General features: G+C 40.5%; 1 protein-coding gene across 1 annotated transcript in view; it reads left to right on the top strand.

The window, feature by feature from the left end:
- The window catches only part of MFSD2B (MFSD2 lysolipid transporter B, sphingolipid), a 39,108-nt gene that overhangs the window by 6,579 nt on the left and 9,174 nt on the right, over positions 1-23,355 (top strand). Inside the window, exons 3-9 of the mRNA XM_074921883.1 lie at positions 2,936-3,060; positions 7,469-7,592; positions 9,580-9,658; positions 14,681-14,850; positions 19,586-19,676; positions 19,769-19,890; positions 22,235-22,318. Coding sequence (XP_074777984.1) covers positions 2,936-3,060; positions 7,469-7,592; positions 9,580-9,658; positions 14,681-14,850; positions 19,586-19,676; positions 19,769-19,890; positions 22,235-22,318 — 795 coding nt within the window. The remainder of the gene's footprint in view (positions 1-2,935; positions 3,061-7,468; positions 7,593-9,579; positions 9,659-14,680; positions 14,851-19,585; positions 19,677-19,768; positions 19,891-22,234; positions 22,319-23,355) is intronic.

The raw sequence follows: 23,355 nt of genomic DNA, 5'->3' as shown, positions 1-23,355 counted from the left end.
CAATAAGACTGACATGTAAAACTGAGATCTTGAGTGTCATGCTGAGATCAAAGTCACAAGATCTAGAAAAGGAGCCAGGTTTGGACAGCAGTGTCACAGATGTCAAGTGGGTGGTGTGGAGTCTGAGGAGTTGGAGGTGGACCAGGTAACTTGGATGTGCATCAGAGAGGTGGATGCAGCTCTGACTACAGCTGTTTCACACTTATTTCAAGGATAGCAATACAAGCCGTTGGAGATGATGAAGCATGAACTGAATGAGAAAGACACTAGTACAGTTTTCCCAGGGTGCTTATAAATATGGCAGTTCCCCCACTCTCTGCTTATCACAGAAATTGAATATTCTTGAAGCTAGGGACTGTTTATTTCTTTAGTGTTTGTGTACAGTGTCCAGAAAGCTGGGGTCCCGTTCTTGCATTGTCGGGTGCTACCTAAACAAATGGCATAGTAATTATTTTGTTAACAAGCTCCTACTGAAACGCAACAATTTTGCTTAATCTTTGTAATGATACACTTACTACTTCATTAAGGGGCTTGATTATTTGTTCCTTGATGATTTAGTTTGTTCCCTGAAATAATTCTGCAGGGACAGGATTTATTTCAAGGCCCAATAAACATCTTTGAAATCCTGTAGTTTTTTCCACACATTTTCAGGGGAGAGCATGTAATTTTACAGTCACTACCTGGATTTAATTCTTGCCCACTTAGAGGACAGAACTGTTTTACCTCTTTGAGAGACTGTGAAACTCACTAGGTGTAATCTTTCATACATAATCTGCATCCTTTCTAAGAAAATTACGTTTTATTCACTTTCTGTAGCTTACAGTTTTCCATTTGAGCTCCATGTTCTGCCTAAATCACTTGTGTATAGACTACAGACATATAAATGTAACTCCAAACCACACAGGATCCTTGAGTCAGATTACTAGAAAACACCAAAACTTCTGATAATAGGATCCCAGTCTTTATTCCTTTTGAGATGGATGAGTTTAGCATATTTTAGCTTGTATTTTATTAACACTGAAAAGTTTCTGGCATTGGTACTGACAGACACTGTCCAGATTTAGGGGCTAAGAAAATACAGCCAATAGATGTATAAACCCATACTGATGATGAATACAGGGTGACTACACATACTCCACTCCTAACATAAGTGAGGTTTTAATTTTCCTCAAGGCTTTCTTCCACCTCTGTTTATCTAATAGCCACTTCCTTTCAGTCTACTTAAGTTATCTCAACAGAATACCAATGCAAAACCCACCTCATTTGAAGTTTTCTGTCCCTGTGTCCCTCATAGCTGCAGTATTCCAATGCCTGTATCTGAGCTATTTTGCTCTTGTTTTGACTGACTTATCTCTTGAGCAGCAGTAGTGACTTCTGAGCAGTTCCAGTGCAGCCCCCATGGCAAGTCTGCCTCAGGGTTGGTGGGCTACTTGCCACCTTGGCTGTGGGAGGGCACAAGTCAACAAAGGTGGATGAGGTGAACATCGGCAAACTGCTGTGGGGAACAGCCCAATGCTCGTCCCAGCCTTGTCCTACCATAGGATGCTTGGAGAGCCGCTGTCATTACCTGCTGGAGACTACCATTCCCAATCCTTCCCTGTTCATAAGCTTTCTAGGGTGGAGTATGTGTCTTGGGGCTGGTGGTGTCAGGAAGGTTGACCTCCCCTGCAATTTCACCTAATTTGGGCTAAAATTTAACAGGTGTGATTACAAAAGTGCGTAGCATCTGCCTTTTACAGAGGTCATCCAGAATATCCAAAGATTATTGCTTCCTTCTTTCACCTCTGAGGGAATACCTACAGCAACCTCTGTGGGCAGGGACCTGCACCAGCTGGAAGCCATGTGGTGCTGCCTTGGAGGCAACAAGCTCTGCAGAAAAGCAGGGCTACTAGCTCAACCTTGGTGTTATATCAGCTGCGTTCGCCAGGCTTCCCGCTGCATTGGAGCGCTGGTAGCATGAAGAAGTACGTAGATGAAAGGGGTTTGTCTGCTATCACTGTTTAAGCCACATAGGCTGTTTCAGCAAACTCTCTCTGTCTTGATAATTGATGTGAGGAACATTCATGTTTATATAGATTTCCATGACTTTTTTCAGGCCTGTAGTTTCAGGCACATGAACTGAGCACTTGGAAGAGAACTCACCTTTTTTAACCATTGTGTGATACGAATGCCTAAGCTCTCTACAGATACATGTGAAAAATAACTATGTTGCCTGGGATAAACTGTGTTTCTATATAGGCACTTAAGTGTGGTCCTCCTCGGTTAACTTCAAAGATTTTTCTTCTTGGCCATTTTATCCTTATGTAATCCATGAACATTTTTCGAGTGAAATTTGTTGGACGTGTGCTGGAAACTTTGATTTGAACAGATGTGCTTTATGCAGTTCAGTTGTCATAGTTCAGTTCTGAGTGGATAAAGTTTGCTGTGCTACAGCCTCTTCCACAGCCACATGCCACCAGTTGGCACCTTGCTGGTAATCTCAGGAGATGAAAAGCCATGAATACGTGTAAACTTCTCCCTCTACCTTTTTCTAGATCAGGTCAAGATAAAGGTATGGGGAAATGTGGTTGTGTGGGGAGCAAAGTGAGGGGATAATTATAGAGGGACTCTGTCAGGTTTTATGTATAAAACGAGGACTTTAGCCTACTGTTTGACTATCTGACTCATTTTCCTAGTTCTAAACACATTCATAATGTCTCTCCTTCCTTGCACTTTTCCCCTCTAATCCCTTCTTGCATGATGCCTGTCTCAATGTCTCATTTGTTTGCTATGGGTAACCAATAGTAATTTCTATGACAGCAGCAGACAGGTTTTGTAAATGAGCTATCATTATACTTTAAAACACTGAGGGTTTTTTCTGGAAAGTTGCTTTATGCTGTTTCATTGTATTGTGAAACAATGGCTCTTGTTTACAGTGTTCTGTCTGTACTTTCAGATTACTCCGTTTCATGCCTCTTTGGTGCTGTTCATTGGCAAAGCCTCAGGTGCAGTTACTGATCCCGTTGCTGGCTTTTTTATTAGCAAAAGTAGATGGACAAAAATTGGCCGGCTCATGCCTTGGTAAGCATAAATGTGTACATATATTTGCATATGTATATTGTGTATTTTGTCATTATACAGTCATCTCATTGAATTAGACTCATTTTTCTTCGCCTGTTTCCCAGACAACAGTGATTGTACTAATTCTGCATATATAAAATCAAACACAAAAGTTGTCATGTCATCTATTTCCCTTTAATTTGTTCACCCATGAAAACATAGAAGAGATTTTCTACCACTGGTTGAACAAACAAGTAAACCCAAGACACTGCATTATTAACAAAACTGTAAGCTGAGATTTAAAACTTTCTTGAATCTGTGGTAGAAATTTCATCTTTGTCTAGATTCCTTTAGTTTGGCTTTACCCCTTCACAAAGTTGGAACTTGTTTCTACATGTGTCCTACTGTGTCTTCACTTCTCACATCAGCCTTCCAGGATTCCGTTAACTTTATTTCCCTAGGTTTTCAGTTTACTAAAGGATGTGTGCATACATGTGGAACAGATGTGACACCATGGCACTGAAGGGCTCAGCAACCACCAACCACTGCCCGGACACTCTGTTACAGTCTTCCTTACAGCAGTCATTCTGGTCCTGCTTGTCTTAATCCCTGTAATCAGAATACTTAATTAAAAAATCATCATGACTTTTATAATGAGTGTGATGCTGTAAGATTTTGATCAGCATTTTTAAAGGGACAGTGTGATGTTTCACTGTGACAGACTTATCCCTTCTGTGCACTCTAGCTAGCATGCTTGTGCATGTGCTGTCGTGTGCTATAAGAAGAGTTCAGAAGAATGAATGTTACTCATATAGGAAGGAGATTGACAAGTGTGAAGCAAGAAAATTGGAAAGGATTGATCCATGTTGAGGAACCCAAGCTTGTCTATGCCACGGGGCATGCATTTGTTGTTTTTTTTATATTTTGGAAGTCAAGGGGAGACTGAGTAGTTTGTGAAATAGGCAGTCTTTCATCACTGCTCTATCTCATGCATTGTAAGAATGTATTGTAAAATATTTTGAATTAATTATGAATTTTGAATTAATATAATCCCCAAACTTGATTCGCAACAAAAATGTAAATGTGATATCCTAAGCAAAGAAATTGAATTTTCATGGAAAATAAGCCCAGTTTTTAAACTGGTGGTCCTCTTGCTGTCATGTGGTTTTAAGGCTACAGAAACTTGTCCGTGGGCAGCTGATATCTGGCAAAGAATAGAAGGCAAGTACATGTTGCAAGAAGGCTGAGATCAGCTGCTCTTGGCCCCAGCAGGCATAGGGCCTTCAGATCAAAGTTAAGCTTTTTGTCAAGACCCCCATGGGAAAAGAGAGCTTGCTGCTATTTCTCTTTTCAGGATTTGGTTTGTGGCCAGGTAAATGGAGTGCTTTTTAAATAGCACTGAATTAACCAAATAACAAAGTTATTCAAAAAGAAAATAATGAAATTTCTACACAAATGCTGTTAGATGTATTCTGATGCCTTTTTTTTCCAGTTCTCTGAAAATAATGCAGATACGCATTTATTGTTAGTGTGAAATCGATGTTAGAATAACCCCCATCCTAGCACAAGCATGAATTTATCAGCAATTTGCACTGTAACCAACTACTGTACAACTTGTACAGGAGAAGTGCTTTTCTAACCCAGCCTTTAATATACATTCATCAAACAGCTCCTTTCTTTTTGGAAGGATTTTGTCTGTTCTTCTGGTAATGGTATTTTTTTTCATGGGAATTTCGTTCCTACTATTTTGTTGTGGTTTGAACCCAGAGGGCAACTGAGCATCACACAGCCCCTCACTCACTCCTCCCTCAGGAATGGGAAGGAAAAACTAAAAGGCTCTGGAATCGAGATAAGGACAGTGAGGGATGAGTCACCCATTATGGTCATGGGCAAAAGACAGGCTCCTTAGGAGAAGAAAAAGTACATCACTTTAATTCAGACACCACCACTGCCAACCAAAAACTCCTTCTTTCTTCCTGGGCTCAGCTTTGCACCTGATTTCTCTACCTCTTCCCTGGCAGCGGTGCAGGGGGGCAGGTGATGGGGGTTGCTGTCAGTTCATCACCCGCTGTCTTTGCTGCTCCTCCCTCCTCAAGAGGTGGACTCCTCACACTCCTCCCCTGCTCCAGCATGGGGTCCGTCCCATGGGAGTCAGTTCTCCCTGAACTTTCTCCAAGTCCTTCCCACGGGCTGCAGCTCTTCCCGAACTGCTCCAGCGTGGGTCCCTCCTGCATGTTGCAGTCCTCTCAGTGACGAACTGCTCCAGCACGGGCTCCCCACAGAGTCCCGGCATTCTTCAGGTGCAGCCACCAGCTCCAGCGTGGGGACCTCCACGGGCTGCAGGTCGGCATCTGCTCCACCGTGGCCCTCCATGGGCTGCGGGGGCACGGCCTGTCCTCCCACCACGGGCTGTGGGGGAGTCTCTGCTCTAGTGCACCTCCCTCTCTTCTTCTCTTTTCTTCTACTGACCTTGGTGTTTGCATACCTGTCGTCTTCACCACTCCTCCTCCTCCTCTCAAATTCCCCTTCTTAAGTACGTTATCGCAGAGGTGCAGCTGCCATCACTAATTGGCTCGGTCTTGGCCAGAGGTGGGTCCAACTTGGAGCTGGGGCAGCTTCAAGAAGTTCTCACAGGGGCCACTGCTGTAACCCCTTCCCCTGCTACCAAAACCCTGCCACACACAAATCCAACACAACTTTGGAGGTCAGAACAGACTTACACATAGAAAAAAAAATGGCTCTTCCATTATCTTAAAAATACTTCCCTATTTTGAAATTATTCTGACTTCTTAAGTGTCTAGAGTGAAGCAATGGAATTGGCTCAGTGAGAAAAGCTTGCCAGCAAAACAAGAACATTAGTAAAGGTGAACATTTAACTATGGCTTAATACTGTACTCAGTATAATAGGAAGTCATCAATCACAAAGGCATAAGCAGACATTGGCTTGAGATAGCAAACCTGAGCAAGTATTTTGTCAAAGGAGATAATAGTAGACAATCAGATATTCCGCAACTTCAGCAAGGCTCTGAAAACTCACTGACATTAATGTCAAAAGGAAAATGTGGAAATAGGATGGAAGGGGGAAGACTACTGAAAGGGTTATTGCTGTAAAGTTGCATGAAAAATTGACTATGAAAATATTTTACAGTTGGGACTCTCTCTGGACATCAGTCTGGAAGAGCTCACACTTCTGGAGAGGAAGGTGTTGAGATGTGTTGGGATTTTACCTTTATTTGCATTTTTCATTGCTGACCAGCTGTGGATGTACTGTGGCCTGGGGACTGGAGGGACAGAGAATACCAGAACCTGGCACTTTCCTTATAAATGCTCAGCTCCCAGTGATGCTATCCGTCCCAAAGAGCAGTGTGGGAAAGCCATTGTTTTACTAAACTATTTACCCACATTACTCTTTTGTATTCCAGGTTTTCAGTTCACGATTGCAAAATAATCAGCTGACCCCCAATGTCAGTAGTGCTGTTGTGAAGGGATTAATCTGTTTTCTCTTTTACATGTTTGGATATTTTTTGTTGGGATCTTGGTCATCTAATTACATTGTTTAATGGCTGATTTACAAGAATACAGGAGAACCCTAATGCTGCTGCAGCTCAGATTTTTAGGAAATGTTATCATCTGACTGTTTATTCCGTATCATGGAGTTTGACAAGTGTTGTTTGCCTGAAATAATTTTTAGACTAACGTAATTAATTGCTGGTTAATGGCAATTTAAGTTTCTGTGGTTCTTTTTTTTAAGCCACCTTCTCCAGAAGATGATGTTTTTGTGTTTGAAGTGATTGGGAGTTTTGCTGTTGAGTTAAACGGAGCAAATTATCATATACCCAAGTAGATACAGACTGTAAGAACTTTTGCAGTGGGCTGTCCATTATCTTTTATGCTTTTTTCAGCATTTTTAAGTGTATCAACATATTTGCACTTGCTTGAAGTAGCAATGAAGAGGCTAAATTGAGAGGAAAACTGAAGGCATTAAAATTGGAAGAGGAAATCCTTGGTAATAAGTAGGCTCATGTAAAAATTGCTGGAGTATGCTAAGACATGTGACAATAGAGTTTAGTTTTCTGTGGTTCTTTCTAATAAATGTGTGGTCTGAGACATGTGCTAAAGAATGGCAATATATAGGTATGCTGTTACAGTGCACGTGCAAGAAAACTGTGTCTGTTCTGAGTGGGATATTAAGTATAGCTCTTTTCCTTCATGTTTGCTGGCTCTTTTTCATTTTATGGAAGTACTTCTGTGCATTTGATATTAATCTGTGTATTTAATGCACACTAGTTAATACTTAAAAACATGGCATTATTGTAGTTAGAAAAACTTAACATAAAATAAATGGCATTATATTGATTATTAGCAGAAAAATGTAAAGTTCTTTACTATCATTACATTGAGATTGTTGACATGTTAATCTTCTTTGTAGGATGCTGGCATGTACACCCTTCACAGTAGTGTCCTATTTTTTTATGTGGTACCTGCCTCCTTTTGTATCAGGAAGAGTTGCATGGTACCTGATTTTCTACTGCCTTTTCCAAGCACTGACCACAGTAAGTAGATTACAAGTCATGATCTTCTCAGCAGTAACCTGCTTGTTTTCTGTCTATATTAATTCATTCAGATTTAGGTTTGAGGTTTACCAAAATTTTACATTTGATTTCAACATCTAGTGAATTTAAGGGATAGGCAGATGTCTTTTTATCCAACTCCCTGCTTGTTGATGGCTTCTGCCAGTGCTTTCTCTGGCAAATGACCTGCTAATTCAGGTTACCTCCGCTTTCAATGGCAGTGCCTCAGATACTCAACTCATTCTTGTATAGACCCACAGAAACATTCAGATTCCTAATTCCGGTTAGACATCTGACTTCTCATAACTTCTATTTTTAGGAACAGATTAGAATACCAAGTAGGTTTGTGGCTCTAGTTCTGGGTGTTTTGACTGAGTCTAGAAGGCAATAAAAACTCAGGGTACCGAGCTGAAATAGTACTGATAGTAGTCATCACGATGTTTATGCCTGGATATAAGGGTTTGAGCACATTAATTTTTTAATACAGCCCCGAACTTGCAATGTTTATGCAGAAACCATCATTTCAGTGGATCCCAGTGGGTTCTCTGACGCCATATGACACGTAGAGGTTGCATTGCCCTGTTTTTGCCTTGTAGCCAGTATCAAGGAACAAAAAGGTATCTTCTGTGCAAAGCAGTATCACATAGCAGATGAGAACTGGAAGCTACACAGCTGCTTTGCAATTTGGCAGGGTGTATCCTGAATTCCACTGGATCACATTTTGAAAAAATGATTCCCAGACATTTAAAATGTTTGTGTTTCTTGTTTGACTTTGGCTTTTTTCCTGTTTACAGATCTGTTGGACCTGGGAATTCTGTAGTCCAGTTTAACACAGGAATGTTTCCCTAGGTCCTTTGCTCCCTCTGGAGAGAGACTGTGCAGAAAACATTCACAATGTGTTAAAATAATTTTCTTCCCTCTCCCTTTTGAAGAAAAACCACAGGTTTTCCATGGCAGAGCTTTGAAAACATATACACTTGCCATATTTGATAGAGGTGAACAGAAATGCATTTTGTACAGAGTATGATGCAGATTGTGAGACCTAGTTTGCCTGACTACACGTCTCTGTGGTGGTGGAAATACCACAGAGAACTTGACTGTTCCTGTCCCACTTCACAATAGTGTGAGAGTTTGGCCTGTGTGTTGTTCCAGGATTTTATAAGTGATTTTTATTTTGGTTCAGCAGTAAGAGGACAGGGTCCCACTCACATCATGACCATCCAAAAGGTTTAATGTTCAGTAGTTATTTTCAGTGAAGTACTACTGAAGATGAGGCCTCTCCTGCAGTGAAAGTGGGGCTCATTTACCCAGAATTGCAATAAATATTACCAGTGCATTGTTTCCACAAAGATTTTACAGGAAGGTATCAATTGCATGCTAGATACAGTGCTGTAAAAACAAACAAGTAACACTCCTCATCTACCTTTTTCTCAGTGCATGGACAAAGCAACTGGGTGTTTCTAACTATTCTTAAATTAAGGAGTGTGTGGCAAAATGTTGACGAAGACAAAGTAGTTTTCACAGTTACCTCCTGGAATTACATAGTGAGACAGATATTTGAAATATTTTTGAAATTTATACAGTGTTCTGGCTTGAATAAAATGGAAGGTTTTATTGTCTTCATTATGACTTCCTGCTAGTTAGCTCAAGCTAGGAAGATGATAGTCTCCTAGTGCAAAGAAAACTAGATGCTTTATAGCCTAGCTGTGAGAACATATTCCCAAGGAAGGTGAAGGAGCACAGCATTAAGGTAAAGCCTCTTGGTAATTTAGTATTTAGTATTTGTATTATGAAACATACTTTTTCCTTTTATATGCTTTAGAAATCAAAAAGAGAAGACAGATCTTTGTGCTAAAAAGTACAATGTTCTAAAGTGAATTTGAAGGTCGCATTAAACTATTTTCCTGGATATCAAAGGAATACAGCATTTAGCCTAACATTTCCTAAGTGATGTTCTTTCTTTGCATAGTTATTCCAAGTACCATATTCTGCCCTCACCATGTTTCTCAGCACAGACCAGAAGGAGAGAGATTCTGCAACAGCATACCGTGAGTGTGATCTGGGCTTTCTCATGTGGATTAGGGCTGAGTTTTATTTAAAATCATCCTTTATCTATAAGAAGTTCCTAATGGTTTGTGTCCCTAAACTTGACTTTTATATGAGGTTTTTAATATCTGATGAAAAATATTTTGTCTTGTAAATGCTTCCATTTTTCTAGCTAAACAGGACATATTAATGTTTTGTTGTCTCAAATTGTCTAATTAGCTATAAACTCTTTTTGGTTTATTGCTAGCCAGACAAAACAATAAAAATCACTCTTACCCAGGCCAGGGTAGGGAATAACGATTTAATGTAAAGGTGATTTGTAGGGGGAAAGAAAGCACTAATCATCTTGAACATTCAATTAAAGAAAGTCTGAAAGTAATTTTGAGGGGGGTTTTGGTTTGTTTGGTTTTTTTTTTCAGATTTCCTTAGGTTTATGTGTTTTATATTATAAATTCAAATCCCAAACCTGTTTTCTCTGAGAAAAATTGTAGAACTCATAGAACCAAGACCGTTGACCTCACCAACAAAGGAGAGTAACTATGTGTGCATGTTCAGACCAACTGAAAGCTTTCTTTTTATTTCATCTGTGTTTATTTAATTCTAACATATACCAGGTAGTTTAAGGACAGATCATGATGTAATATAACTAGTACTCTGACTGTATTAGTTAAAAAAAATGAAAGCTTCCAGACCATATCTCTGGCTCTTCAACAATCAAAACCAGACAAAGGTTTTGCTTTGAAGCAAATCACTCAGACCAAAAAAGTGCAATTAAAATATTTTCAGGGTTTCCTGTATAGATCATAAATTGAATGTAAGAACAGTTTCTTCCCTTCCTACTCTTTTCAGCACTGTTCTCACGCCTTCTTTACTATGTAACTGCCATCTCTCATGGCCGCCAGCATTAAGCAAGGTAAAGAGAAGAGTCAGATATCACATGGAAGACTTTTCTGTGTCTTAACTCATCCTTCAGTGTTTCTTTAGAATAACTTGTAATTTTTTTGTTGCATATGTTTTCTCTTCCTGGCAAGAGCCGCCCTTTTCTTCTCCATTAGTCCTTCTAACCCTCAACATACTTGCTTGAGTATGTGGAAAACTAGACCATAGAGGCACAATGAAATGGCCAGTAGTGCTAAAAAAATCGTGTCAGAAATTCTAGGAAGAGTTTCCCCTGAGCAACCCAATCCCTTTCTGGCCACATGGAACAGTTGTAATTTGCATTATCATCAACTATCTCAAGAGAAAGTCTGGGCTAGCAGTCATAGGACAGGACTAAACAGAGGGAGATTCCAGTTGTGTTATATTCTTTGGCACTGACTCTATTCTGAGTCATCTGGCCTAAATTCTGACTAAATCCATTTACCTAGTGTTTCCTATTGTCTGGGTTTATGTCTTCAGAGCTGTGATTCAAATCAATGTGATTTCCTATCTGCTAGTCCCATGCAAGACTTCATAGGCATGTGAAATTTGTGCTCATAAAAGCTGTTGAACTCCATGGCTGAGAGGTGTTATACATTTATAGTGTCATTTTATTGTTCAGAAAGGGTTTAACTTTTGAGTGTACAGCTGTTTTCCTAAGCCAAGTTAGGGTGGTGGAACAAACCATACTTTTGACTTTTCAAATGCTGATATTTTCATATATTTTGAAATTATATTTGTTTAGAGCCAAGTTTTATTGTAATGGTTTATATAAGAATCTCTGGGGTTTTTTTTCCCCCTCTCTTTTTTTTTAACAAGTGTTAAACACTTTTGTCTCTCTTTGGATTTCAGAGAGAGTTCTTATTATTGATAGACTTTCCTGGATGCAGTCAGTTGTTCAGGCATTTCTTCAACTGTTTAAAGAAAAACAGCTGTGTAATCTGAAGTGTGCTTTTAAAAAAAGGTTGGATCAGAGGATCCATTACCCTCTACTGGAGACAGGCAGAACTGCTTATTATAAATTTTGTTCTGCTCCTTACTGTAAATGCAAGGTAGAAATACTAGATTCCAAAGTTGCTTTAACATAAATCCTAATTAAATTCTGGGCAAAATATAATCTACTTCAAGGTACGATCTGCTTTCTGAAAGATCAGTTTACTTGGCTAAGGTGCACAGCAATACATTATAAAGTCTGAGCACACAGGAACTTTGAAATATGCCTTTCACAGCTCTTGCTACTCCTTAGAAAATAAGGTTTCATAATGGTTGCATTTCTGTTGCCTCTAACGATGTTTCTGAGTTTTATTCTACACAAGTGCTTGGTAAAATGCAGATTAGAGCCCTAGATAAAGGCTATAAATATGTAGGTGGTGTTTTGAATGAAAGGTGTGACTTTGCACTGAGCAGTCAACAGTTTGGAAGATCTGCAAGACCCAACTGAGACTAGTTTGTGTCCAAACACTTCAGATCAGGTTGAGGTTAGGATTTCCACCGTCTGCCAGCATTTTTGTGTGTATGGACTGAACTGTAGCATTACTGGTAAGATTGAATGGTAAGTTTGGGGAAGAAGCTTTTTTTTTTTTTTTACTTCCCACTGGTTTAAATTAATGTTACGTGAAGCCTCAAATTTTCCATCTAGAAGCATTCTCTGTTTGAGGACATACTAGCAATAGTTTAAATGATCCAAGTCTCCTAGGGAACCTCTCTTTCCTTTTTCTTACTTGATTTTCCATAACTACATACAGCCATTGTCACTGCACTGTCTGAACACCCCGCAGTCTGTGTACATTGCCTTCCTGTTAGGTGGAGAAGTATTTTTATTCCTTTACAGGGATACACAAAAAGGCATGTGTCCAAGGTCACCTAGGAAGGCTTTATAAAGCAGGGAATTTGAATAAACCTGAGCCTAGGAGCTTTTGAAATGCCTGTCACTTCCCAGGGAGAGGATGATAATCACCAGGATGCAACCCACTCTGGAAGTGGCCCTTCAAAATCGGTCCTTCAGAAAAAGGAACATAGGACCTCTGGAGCCACTGTCAAAGAACAAGTAGAAAAAAATCCTGATGTTTAGGCCAATGAGAAGAGCATTCCCTCATAAACAGGGAGTCTTGGTCCCTGTTCCTAATCTGTTCATATAATCATATGTATCTTTACACAAAATGCGTAAATAGTGTCTGGAGATAGGACAGAAATTCAGTTTATCTCCCTGCCATGGTGTTGCTGGGTATGGCCATACTGTGTGCAAACAGGAGTGTTAGGCTTGAAATCCCTCAGGCTGAGAAGACTCTGGAACCCAGATTACTCACTGCTCATCTGCAATGGAGCTGTAACAACTCACTACCTTGTTGAGCAATTATGAGTACATGAAGCATGAACTGCATGCCCATGGTTAGAACTTTGCTTTCCCAGATGGAGACTTTGGTTATTTTTCTAGATGATCCCTTGTTCTAATGGTGCTTGGAGTGTTAGTGATCTGAATCATTCTCTGAGGCTGAGGTAGCTAGTTCTGCCTGACTGTGGCCTTAGGCTGTTAAGAGCAGCATCTGCTGTTTCCAAGAGCTTTGCAGCTCTGTTATTTCCAATATCGGCCTGTGGTAAGTATAATTTTATTTAGCACTTGGAGGTCTGATCAGGAAAAGGGCTTGAGAAATATTTCACAAGTTACCGTCAAGCTTGAGATGAAAAGTCTTATGTTGTGGCTCCTAGTCCTGCTTTGGGAAAATGGCATTCAACATTCAAACTGTAGTTCCCCTCTGGTCCTCGAGGTGAAAGGTTTCTACATCACACTCAAAAAGTTGTAGTCAACGGCTTGATGTCCGGGTGGAGAGCAGTGACAAGTGATGTTCCTCAGGGGTTGGTATTGGGACCAGAGCTGTTTAACATCTTTGTTGGTGACATGGACAGTGGGGCTGAGTGCACCCTCAGCAAGTTTGACAATGACACCAATGTGTGTGGTGCGGTTGACATGCTGGAGGGAAGGGATGTTATCCAGAGGGACCTTGTAGGCTTCAGAGGTGGGTCAGATGAACTTCATCAAGTTCAGCAGAGCCAAATGCAAGGTCCTGCACAAGGATTGAGGCAATCCCAAACACAGATACAGGCTGGGTGATGAGTGGACTGAGAGCAGCCCTGCAAATAAGGACTTGGGAGTAGTAGTGGATGGAAAACTGACTATGAGCCAGAAATGTGTGCTCACAGCCCAGAAAGCCAACTGTATCCTGGGCTGCATCAAGAGAAGTGTGGCCAGCAGTCGAGGGAGGTGATTCTCCCCCTCTAGTCTGGTCTTGTGAGACCCCACCTTGAATATTGTGTTCAGCTCTGGGGTCCCCAGCATAAGAAAGGACCTGCTCGGGCAAGTCTAGAGGAGACCATGAAGATGATGGGGGGGCTGGAGCACCTCACCTGTGAGGACAGTCTGAGAGAGTTGGGGTTGTTCAGCCTGGAGAAGAGAAGGCTCTGGGGAGACCTTATAGCAGCCTTCCAGTACCTAAAGGGGGCTACGGGAAAGGGGGGAAGGGACCCTTTATCAGGGGGTGTAGTGATAGGACAAGGGTAATGGCTTTAAACCGAAAGAGGGTAGATTTAGACTAGATGTAAGGAAGAAATTCTTTCCTGTGAGGGTGGTGAGACACTGGAATTGGTTGCCTAGAGAAGCTGTGGCTGCCCCCTCCCTGGAAGGGTTCAAGGCCAGGTTGGACGGGGCTATCAGCAACCTGGTCTAGTGGAAAGTGTCCCTGTCCATGGCAGGGGGGTTGGAACTACATGATCTTTAAGGTCCCTCCCAACCCAAACCATTCTGTGATTCTGTTATCTGCTTGTGGCTCTTAATCTCAGCCACCTCCATCATGCATCTTGTATAAAAGAGTCTTTTCTATGGAAGCTTCTAAAAGCTGATCAGAAAATAGATGACAAAACTCTTCTTTCTTGAAACTGTTCTATTACTGACCTTCCAGTTCTGCTGTTCTTGGTATTGCTTCTTCTGTTTGTTCCCTGTAAAAGAAAATGGTTTGATGAGGTTTCTCTTCAGTGACACAAATGAGCACTCTTGCAGACAGTGGAGGAATCGAGTTCTCATTCTCAGTGCACATTTGTGCTTCTTTCTTTAGGAATGACCATGGAAGTGCTTGGGACCTTGATTGGAGCTGCACTCCAGGGGCAGATTGTGGCCAGTGCTCATGTCTCTCATCACTGCACTGTGAATCCCCCAGTAAACACAACTGACTCCTGGCATGACACTCCCAGCTTTTCAGACCCCTCAGATCCCCTGTCTCATCAAGTAAGTGTCTGTGGGAGCACACTAAAATCCCTTAAGGAAAGGGGTGGGGTGTTTCTTTAATACCATATCATATCATCCAGCCAGATGTGTATGAACATGACGTCTTTGAAATCAGTGACGCTGGAACTGAGACAACGACCTTGTTGCAAACAAGGCTTTCCATCTGTTTCTTTGCAATCACTTCTCAGCATGACAGCAGAATTGCACTGGGGGACTTTGCGAAAGATGCCAAACTGTGAAGTATCTAGGAGGTATAATGGCCACCCTTTGTTGTCACTAGGGGCTGATTTACAGTTTAAAATAGAAGCTGAGTAAGAAAAGCTTAACTTTACCCTGCCAGAAATACTGCATCCAGCTCTGGGGTCCCCAGCTCAAGAGAGACATGGATCTGATAGAGCGTGTCCAGAGGAGGGGCAAAAAAATGGTCAGGGGGTTGGAACACATCTCCTGTGAAGAACAGCTGAGACACTTGGATTTGTTCAGCCTAGGGAAGAGAAGGCTTCGTGGAGACCTTATTGTGGCCTTTCAATATATAAAGGGGGATTATAAAATGATGCTAAAAGACTTTTTACCAATGCTTGTAGTGACAAAACAAGGGACAGTGGTTTAAAACTGAAAGAGGGTAGATTTAGACAATATAAGGAAGAAATTTTTTATGATGATGGTGATGAGACACTATCACAGGCTGCCCAGAGAAGCTGTGGCTGCCCCCTCCCTGGAAAGGTTCCAGGCCAGGTTGGACGGGGCTTTGGGCAACCTGGGCTAGTGGAAGGTGTCCCTGCCCATGGCAGGGGGGTTGGAACTGGGTGAGCTTTAAAGGCCCCTTCCAACCCAAATAATTATATGATTCTATGAAAAAATGGTGACGGTAGCAGGGTCTTTCAGTTCAGCAATACTGCTTTTCAAAGTAGTTATTGCTAGGGATCTCCTGTAAAGATTAGTGGCTGTTATGTGAACGAAATTCTAAGTCCTATTTGGAATCTGTATTCTTGTGAAGGTACAATGCACTCTTGAAAGTAAATGCTTGGTAACAGGCAATTAGTGGGAGCAGGGCTCGGTGGTTAACGTGTGGAATGAACCTAGAGATCCAAGCTTGTTTATTTCATTTTCCACAGCAGATCTTTCCTGTAATCCTGCACAAGTAATTTAATCTCTTCATGCTTCAGTTTGCTATTTTTTGAGAAACAGAGAAGGTTTTATATCTGGGAGGAAATCCTAAAATCTGATCCAAACCTCCATGAACACAATTTAATAGTCTTCCATTGTTTCCAGTGGTCTTGAAACAGGCCCTGAATCAAACATTACCTCGTGTAGTGGTTTTTTTTCTGTGTCACTTGTGAAATCAGCAGTTTGTTGGTTCCATTTTACCAATTGCTAGATTCAGTCTTTCTTAATTTTTTTTCATCTATTTCTCTATCAGTGCATGTACTAACCTGATACATAAAATTTCCCACAAAGAAGATTCCTCAACCTGAGCCTAATCTCAGGCGCTTGGTGCAAATCAGGATGTATATATTCGTGTTCTGCTTATTGTAGTTGAATAGCTTTCTATTGCCACTCTTCAGGAACAGTAAAATCACAACCTAAAGGCATGATTTTATGCAGTGTTTGAGTTTGCATACCTTAGCACCAGCACTGGCAGTCCAGGAAGGGACCAACCCTTGCCTCCCCCCACTCCCAGACACTATTCTCTGCCTCTGTGCTACCTGATCCTTGTTTTTTGACACAAGACATTGTAAGGCTTCTCAGAGAGCTGATCTTGGAAACTGCCTGGAGAGAGCTTGGCTGCCTCTGTAAGTGGGCATGTCATTTCATAGCTGATTAAAGTGTTTTTGAAGCTGCTTGTTAGGTAACTTCTAGTGGATATTTTAACAAGACACAGAACATCATCCTGTCTTCTTTTTTAGCTTCTAGGACAATGGCTTGATGTAGAAACCACTGTGCTATTACAGCTCTGCACTGTCAAGAGGAGTAGCTTGAAAAGTTGTGGAGCAAGCTGAATTTACTGCACAGCAGATTCCCTGTCTGAATCTGCTTCGTGCCATAATCACCAACTTTCACTTTCAAATCTCTTAAATGGCTTTCAAGGAAAATACATGATCTTGATTTATTTCCTTTCTGTCTAACCACATGTGCTTTCCTGTCCTTTTTGAGGTAGAAGGGAGGTGGAGAAAGAAGCTTCACAATGAGTTGTTAAGTAGGTTTTTTATTTTGAAAAAACAGCAAAGATACATAGCCTAAAGTAGCCCGTTTGTTGGTAGAAGTAATATCTTTCATTAAACTAGTTGCTAACACTGGGAAACAATGGAAGAGCTTTCAGACACATAAACGTTTTTCAGATCTGAAGAAGTGTGTCGCAGTGTGACTGGAAACGTGTCTCTTTTTTTTGTCAACTATATGGGTTGATTTAATTAAAGATATTACATTCCTCATTTCACTTCCTTATTTACAAGCAGTCATATGTTCTTTGGTTTTGTTTTTTGTGTGTGTGTGTGAAAATTTCCTTTTAATTTGGTTTGGTCTTTGTTTTTTCCTTCTTCCACTGTTCTGTGTCACCTTCTCAGGTTTTGTAGATGAGTAGTACCCTACAGTTGAGAACAGTCTGGATTATGGTGTCCAATTGTTTTCCATGTGGATAAGATTCTGCTCACTCCTTGTTCTTTCCTGACCTTTTTCCCAGAGCACCCTCAGGCCTGGACAGAGGTCATAGTCTGAATGAACAACTCTAGCAACCCACCTCAACCCCTGCTACCCTGTTCTGTGAGGATCAGAATTTTTTGCCATTCACATAACCTGTCATAAATCTGGTTGGATTATCGGAGCATGCATGGCTACCGAGCCATGTGTGGGAGCTGCCATTTGCCTTTTGTTCACGCCACGCACAACAGAATATGCACCTAACTGCACAATCAGCAGGAGTTGTTGGATCTTGAATTTTGGTTTTATGACTGATGGAATTTGAGTTATAAATTGAGGCAGGATTAGGGTCTATGAACCTGACTCCATCAGTAAAAAAATATTTAGGACACATCTTGACTGTTTCTTTTAGTGTCATTCAGCAGTATGACCCTGATCCTTTCTGTCATGAGGACTAATTATTAGCTGCTCAAGAGCACACCTAATTTAAAAGAAGACCTAGTGAATGACTGATGTTATTTTGCTCATTATTAAAGAAAGGAAGTGGAAGAAACTGTTTCTAAGCTCTCCTGAAGTTGTTACTGAAAGCTTAGGAGTGGATTTTTCCTACTAAAAACCAAGCACAGATATTGATATAGTTTGTAGATGCACTAACAAGTTTAGTTTAGGGTCAGAATCTTATTTGGCCCACCATGAATATCCTTGATAGTTTAAGCTAAAATTACACTTGATGATGATGTCTGAAAGAAAGCATTTAATTCAATTTCTTCGAACAAATTAACAAATGAATAGCCACAAAATATAAAATTCATAATGGAGTCCTGTCACTATCCTTTTTTTTTCAGCCCCTTCTCTGCTGGCTAGGCTGCTTTTGAGGCTGCAATTACCTCGTTTAAGTGAATTCAGGTATCTGCAATACTGTAGTCTGTGCAAGCCATAACCAATAGTATCAAAGTACTCTGATTTAATGTATAGCTTTGATATGAAAAAAAAACCCATACCTTTATCCCAAATAAAGAATAATCCCGCATTTCTTTATTTCACCATGTCCCCTTCTGAAAGGTAAATATCTTAACAAAAGCTATTGTCTTGAAGTTTGTCTATACTTACATGGTTCACCTGACTACCTTTGCATCTATACTGTGACTTTATATTTGGCAGTACATTCTTGTAATTGCATGCTTATTTACCAACTGCTTCCTAGATTTATAATCAGTTCATTTGCAACATATAACTGATAATTTGGAATTCAGTCTTTGTATCAAATAATCATGTCATAAAGCTGTGTAACCAGCAGTTATTTTATCTTTGATAACACCGTATAAAATAAATTATTGCAGAATATTAAAGCAAAATAATTTTTTAAAGCTTAATTCCAGAGTCAGTGTAATCAGACTTAGAAACAATAAATATGATCTGATGTGGGAGGTGTCCTTGGAGGCTTTGTTCCCCTGGCTAATAGCAAGGATTTCTCAGGGTGCTTGAGTATTTCACTAGATAACTGTGAAAACGAGCATGCAAGATGCCATATTCCGAAAACATTGACATGAAAGTGTGATTTCTATAATTCATTAGAGCCTAAAGGAAGTTTTTATTATCATTATGTATAAATGCAGTAACTGTACTAATTATGCTTACATCAGTGCTGAGGCCTTTCCCACCCTGCTTGAATATACAAATTGCAGTATGCATAACTAGATCAACTGGATTTACTAAAAATTAGAATCACACTATGGATGCTGCATGTTTTTGACAGATGACTGTATAAGTCTATAGCTAGTCTCAACATAAGCAAATTTTTAAAACATTCAGGTTGTCAACACAGTAGCCCTTTTGTTCACAGCTTCTTCTTTTTCTTTTTCTTTTTTTTTTCAAAAAATATATACTTATGTGCCCTGGATTTATCCTAAAGTAGGTGTTGTTTATAAATGAACTTCAGAAGTGAACATTTTTCAGAGAGGTAAAAGACAGACAGTTGGCTGTACATAGACAGGCACTTTGTCATTTGCAGATGACTCACCAGAAAGAGACTGAAATTTTTGTAATGACTTGTCATTCTCCTGTCACAGTGTCAGACATGTTTTTTTTCTTTTCAAAGGCGAAAGTTTATATGATTGCAGCAGGGGTCATAGGAGGTGTGTATCTTCTTGGCATTGTCATTCTTTTTCTTGGAGTAAAGGAAAAAGATGGTAAGACATTTAAATATGACTAGATTTTATAATATTTTTTTCACATTCATCTCTGGAAAAGATTGTTATTTTATGTATTCTGTTCTTCTTAGATCCTTATGCCTTAAATTCAGACAGAGCAATTCCTTTTTGTAAGGGGCTTGGACTCACCATGAAGCACGGTCCATATGTGAAGCTTACAGCTTCATTTCTTCTCATCTCGACAGCGGTTCAGGTAACTTCAGACTGTCTCAGTCTGTGTGTTGGCCTCATTCCAGTCCCAGCATGGGAGAGTCTGCAGCAGCTGAAATGCAAATAACCTTTGGCTGGTGACCGGAGGTGGTGATCTAAGGGGTGGTGCCTTCCCCTACAAATCAGTAGGGAGCCAGAGTCCTTTTTTGGTGCCTGGGGTCCTGAGCAGCTGGAGATAGTTCTTTCAAACAAGAAGCAAAACCGAAGTCCTGACCATTTAAAGATGGCTTTTTTTTTTTTTTTCATAAAAGGTGAGGAACTAGTCCTAGTGACCCAGATTGGGTCATTATATGTTATCCATCTACAGTCTCCTGTGGTTTCAGTTGCTTAGAGAATGCTTTTTCTCTTCTCTCTGTTCTTCTCTATAGTGTGTGCTGCTTTAAACCATTGCCCCTTTCCTTTGCATAGGTGGCTGTTCTCAGATAGTGGCTGAACTGGTTCCCATGGAGTCTTTTGTGATGGAAGGCACTAGGTCAGAGTAAGATGGTGTTCAGAGGCCAGAGGTCTTACCTGTGTCAGAGCTAGATAGAACTAATTTTCAAATGAGGACCTGCAGTTGAATGTGGTGCTTGCAAAATGGTGCAACGTGTCCTCCCATAGAGAGAAGCTGTAGAAGAACTTAAAGCCACTCAGTAAGAAACCTTTACTCCTGAAGTCTTTTCAAAACTTGGTTTTTGAGGTGTATTCAACTCAATAAATATGTTATTTTAATATGAACCTGTACATATCAGTTGAAGTTCCCTTTATTTTGAAAAGCAAATAATATTCATATTTTTGTCCACAGACTCTTAGTGAGCCATTGACCAAGTGAATATCAGGACAGGGGGCAAGAACAGGGCATGTAAGAGAGCAGACCTGTGTTCACCAGCAGTTCTGATGAACTAGTAAGTTCCTTGGAAGCGCTGCTTAAAAGTCTGTTTGCCAAAGAAACATTGACGTTTCCTGTTGGCCTGGATTTGGGTGCAGTTAGTAGGCTGCCCTTTACAGCATCTGCCAGTCCTTGCTGGAAGGCCCAAGCATGAGAAACAATAGCAGAAGCCTTTCTGCTTACATCTGGGAGCTGCAGGCACTGTGAGCAACAGCAGATGCAAGGAGAAGATGAAAGATGAAAGGTCCCTTACGGTCCAGATCCTTCCAGCATCCATTCATTCAGTAAGGATAGAGCGCACATCTGGTTGTTGGCAGCCAGCTACTTGCTGATGACAACACCCAGAGAGGAAAAGATGTTCTGTCGGTCCATATCTCTTTATTTTTCTGTTTGTGCAGACTGAAGGGAAGGTGTTGAGGGGAATCAGAAGCTGGAAGGTATATTGGCTCTAGTTCAGCCACCATGAGCAACCCTTGCTATTGTAATTCAAGGGAGAAACACTGACCATGGAGTTTAGTGAGTGGATTACTGGTGAGCAAAGGAATAGGCAGGTAAAGATGCACTGGTCATAATGCCAGAGTGCACTCTGCATCTAAACTGAAGGCAGTGAAACTGGGACGCAAGCTAGAGAAAGCTCTGGTGACAGTGGAGAAGGGATATAACTTTCATCCTAATTTATATACAGATGATTGGCCACTTACAATCTAAAAGTGCACAAAGGATCAAGAGTGGATCACACTGCTGTGGCATGAGTATGAAATCCTCCTCTGTCATTCCAGTTCTGCAGAATTGCTGGAGCTGGGCCTAAACCATATTCTGGTGTTCAGAACCCCCCTGAGTTTTGCAAAAGCATGGTGGCTGTGGCTTCATCTGTCATAAATTATAACATAGTGCAGCTAAATCCTCCCATCCAATGAGCACTCAGACTTACGGAGCTATCTGACCCAAAGCTACACTCCATAACCAAGGTTGTACACAAAACCAGCAGCTAGCTGCTTTTACTACAGGACGTTGGCATGAGTGTAATAGCAGCTGAAGAGAAACTTGTTTCGGAGTCAGAGCTGGTGAAAGATTTATGGCGTTGCTATGGAAGAGAAAAGGCAATTTCTTGCAGTAGTCTGCAGCTGTGACAACAACACAAGGCAATTGCAACATAGGGAATAAAGCCTTTAGATGGAATCTTCTCATAAGGCAGTTCCTGTTTTTGTCACTTTTATGCTGTATTAGGTGCATGGTTTATCTCTTGCTTGCCCCAGTATTATTGGTATGTTACTCCAGTGATAGCAAGAGAGTTACTGCTGCTTTAAATTGTTGAAAACAAAGGAGGAATAAGACTCCCAAATCCTACGTTTAACAAATCAGTCACCAACTATGTTTGCCTAGTACGGAGTGTGATGTCATTTTTGTCTTTTTTAAAATTTTCCTTTCTTTTTTGGTGGTCACCAAATGTATTCAACAGCTGGAGCAGAGCAACTTTGTCCTATTCTGTACTCATGCTGCTGATCTTCGCAATCACTTCCAGTATTTGGTGGTGACCATCTTGGTGAGTTGCACTTCTCTCCCATGTCTTTGTTTGGTAGCTGGTTCTCACTGGGTTTTGGCACAAAATAACAGAAGACAAGAAGAGTTTTGTGTCTAGGCAGAGCTGATAAGAAGCTACACCATCTTTGCATTGCCTGTTTGAAATAAAGCTGGTGTTCCCTACTGTGCTTCTAAAAAAATTAATAATTTGAAGGTTTTAATTCATTCCTTGTTGCTCTTACCTTTAAAGCACTTTCTGCTCCTATAAAGGGCAAAAGCTGCTGATGGAAAGGAGATCTGGAATTTTAGTTCCTTTTTCCCTTTCCCCAGCCTGATATGCTGAAAATTAAACAACTTTAATTTGTGTATTCATATACATGAGCCTTCTGGGCTATGCAGCTTGCAAGAATAAATATTTAGAATATCCAGAGATATGAAGATTCCTCTCTAGAGCACTTGGCAGTGTGATAAAAAGATCCTTTTACAGAACCTTTTTTCTTGACGTGCAGAAGTAAAATTTTACTTACTTAGGTGATACTTAAAACTCAGTTACACAGTGCTCCTGCATTGCATTATTTACTTTATGATTACCAGTAGTGTTAGTTGAAAACTGCCATTTTCATCCTTCTGACCAAAGTCCTTTTAACACAAGTAGAACATTTAATGTTGCATAATTACTGGGATGTGCATGTACTGCATTCTTGAAATCTTTTGTGGATAATTTGTCTACCATGTAGATGTAATGCAGCAGTCATTTTCAGGGAAGCTGTTGCATGATTTCTGACCCATTTGGCCCAGACACTTTGTGGAACCATCTGAGAACTTAATTTCCATGTCTTGGTCCTAGTCTCCCACCCTTTCTACATCTTTTTGATTCTTCCTTTCCCACATTATAAGACAGATGTTTTCTGGTGATTAAAACTAAAATATTGGAGAGCAAGGGATGACTGTTGGATATCTTAAAGCTCTGGAAATAATGGACACCAAGAAGAGAGACAAGAGACAGTAGAGTTAAAGTCAGTAAAGAGTGGAATATAACTCTAGCAATGAGATGACATT

Source organism: Athene noctua, chromosome 1 (genome assembly GCF_965140245.1).
Source record: "Athene noctua chromosome 1, bAthNoc1.hap1.1, whole genome shotgun sequence".
NCBI lineage: Eukaryota > Metazoa > Chordata > Aves > Strigiformes > Strigidae > Athene > Athene noctua.
The sequence above is the reverse complement of the archived record's forward strand: the minus strand, read 5'-3'. Positions and strand labels throughout refer to the sequence as shown.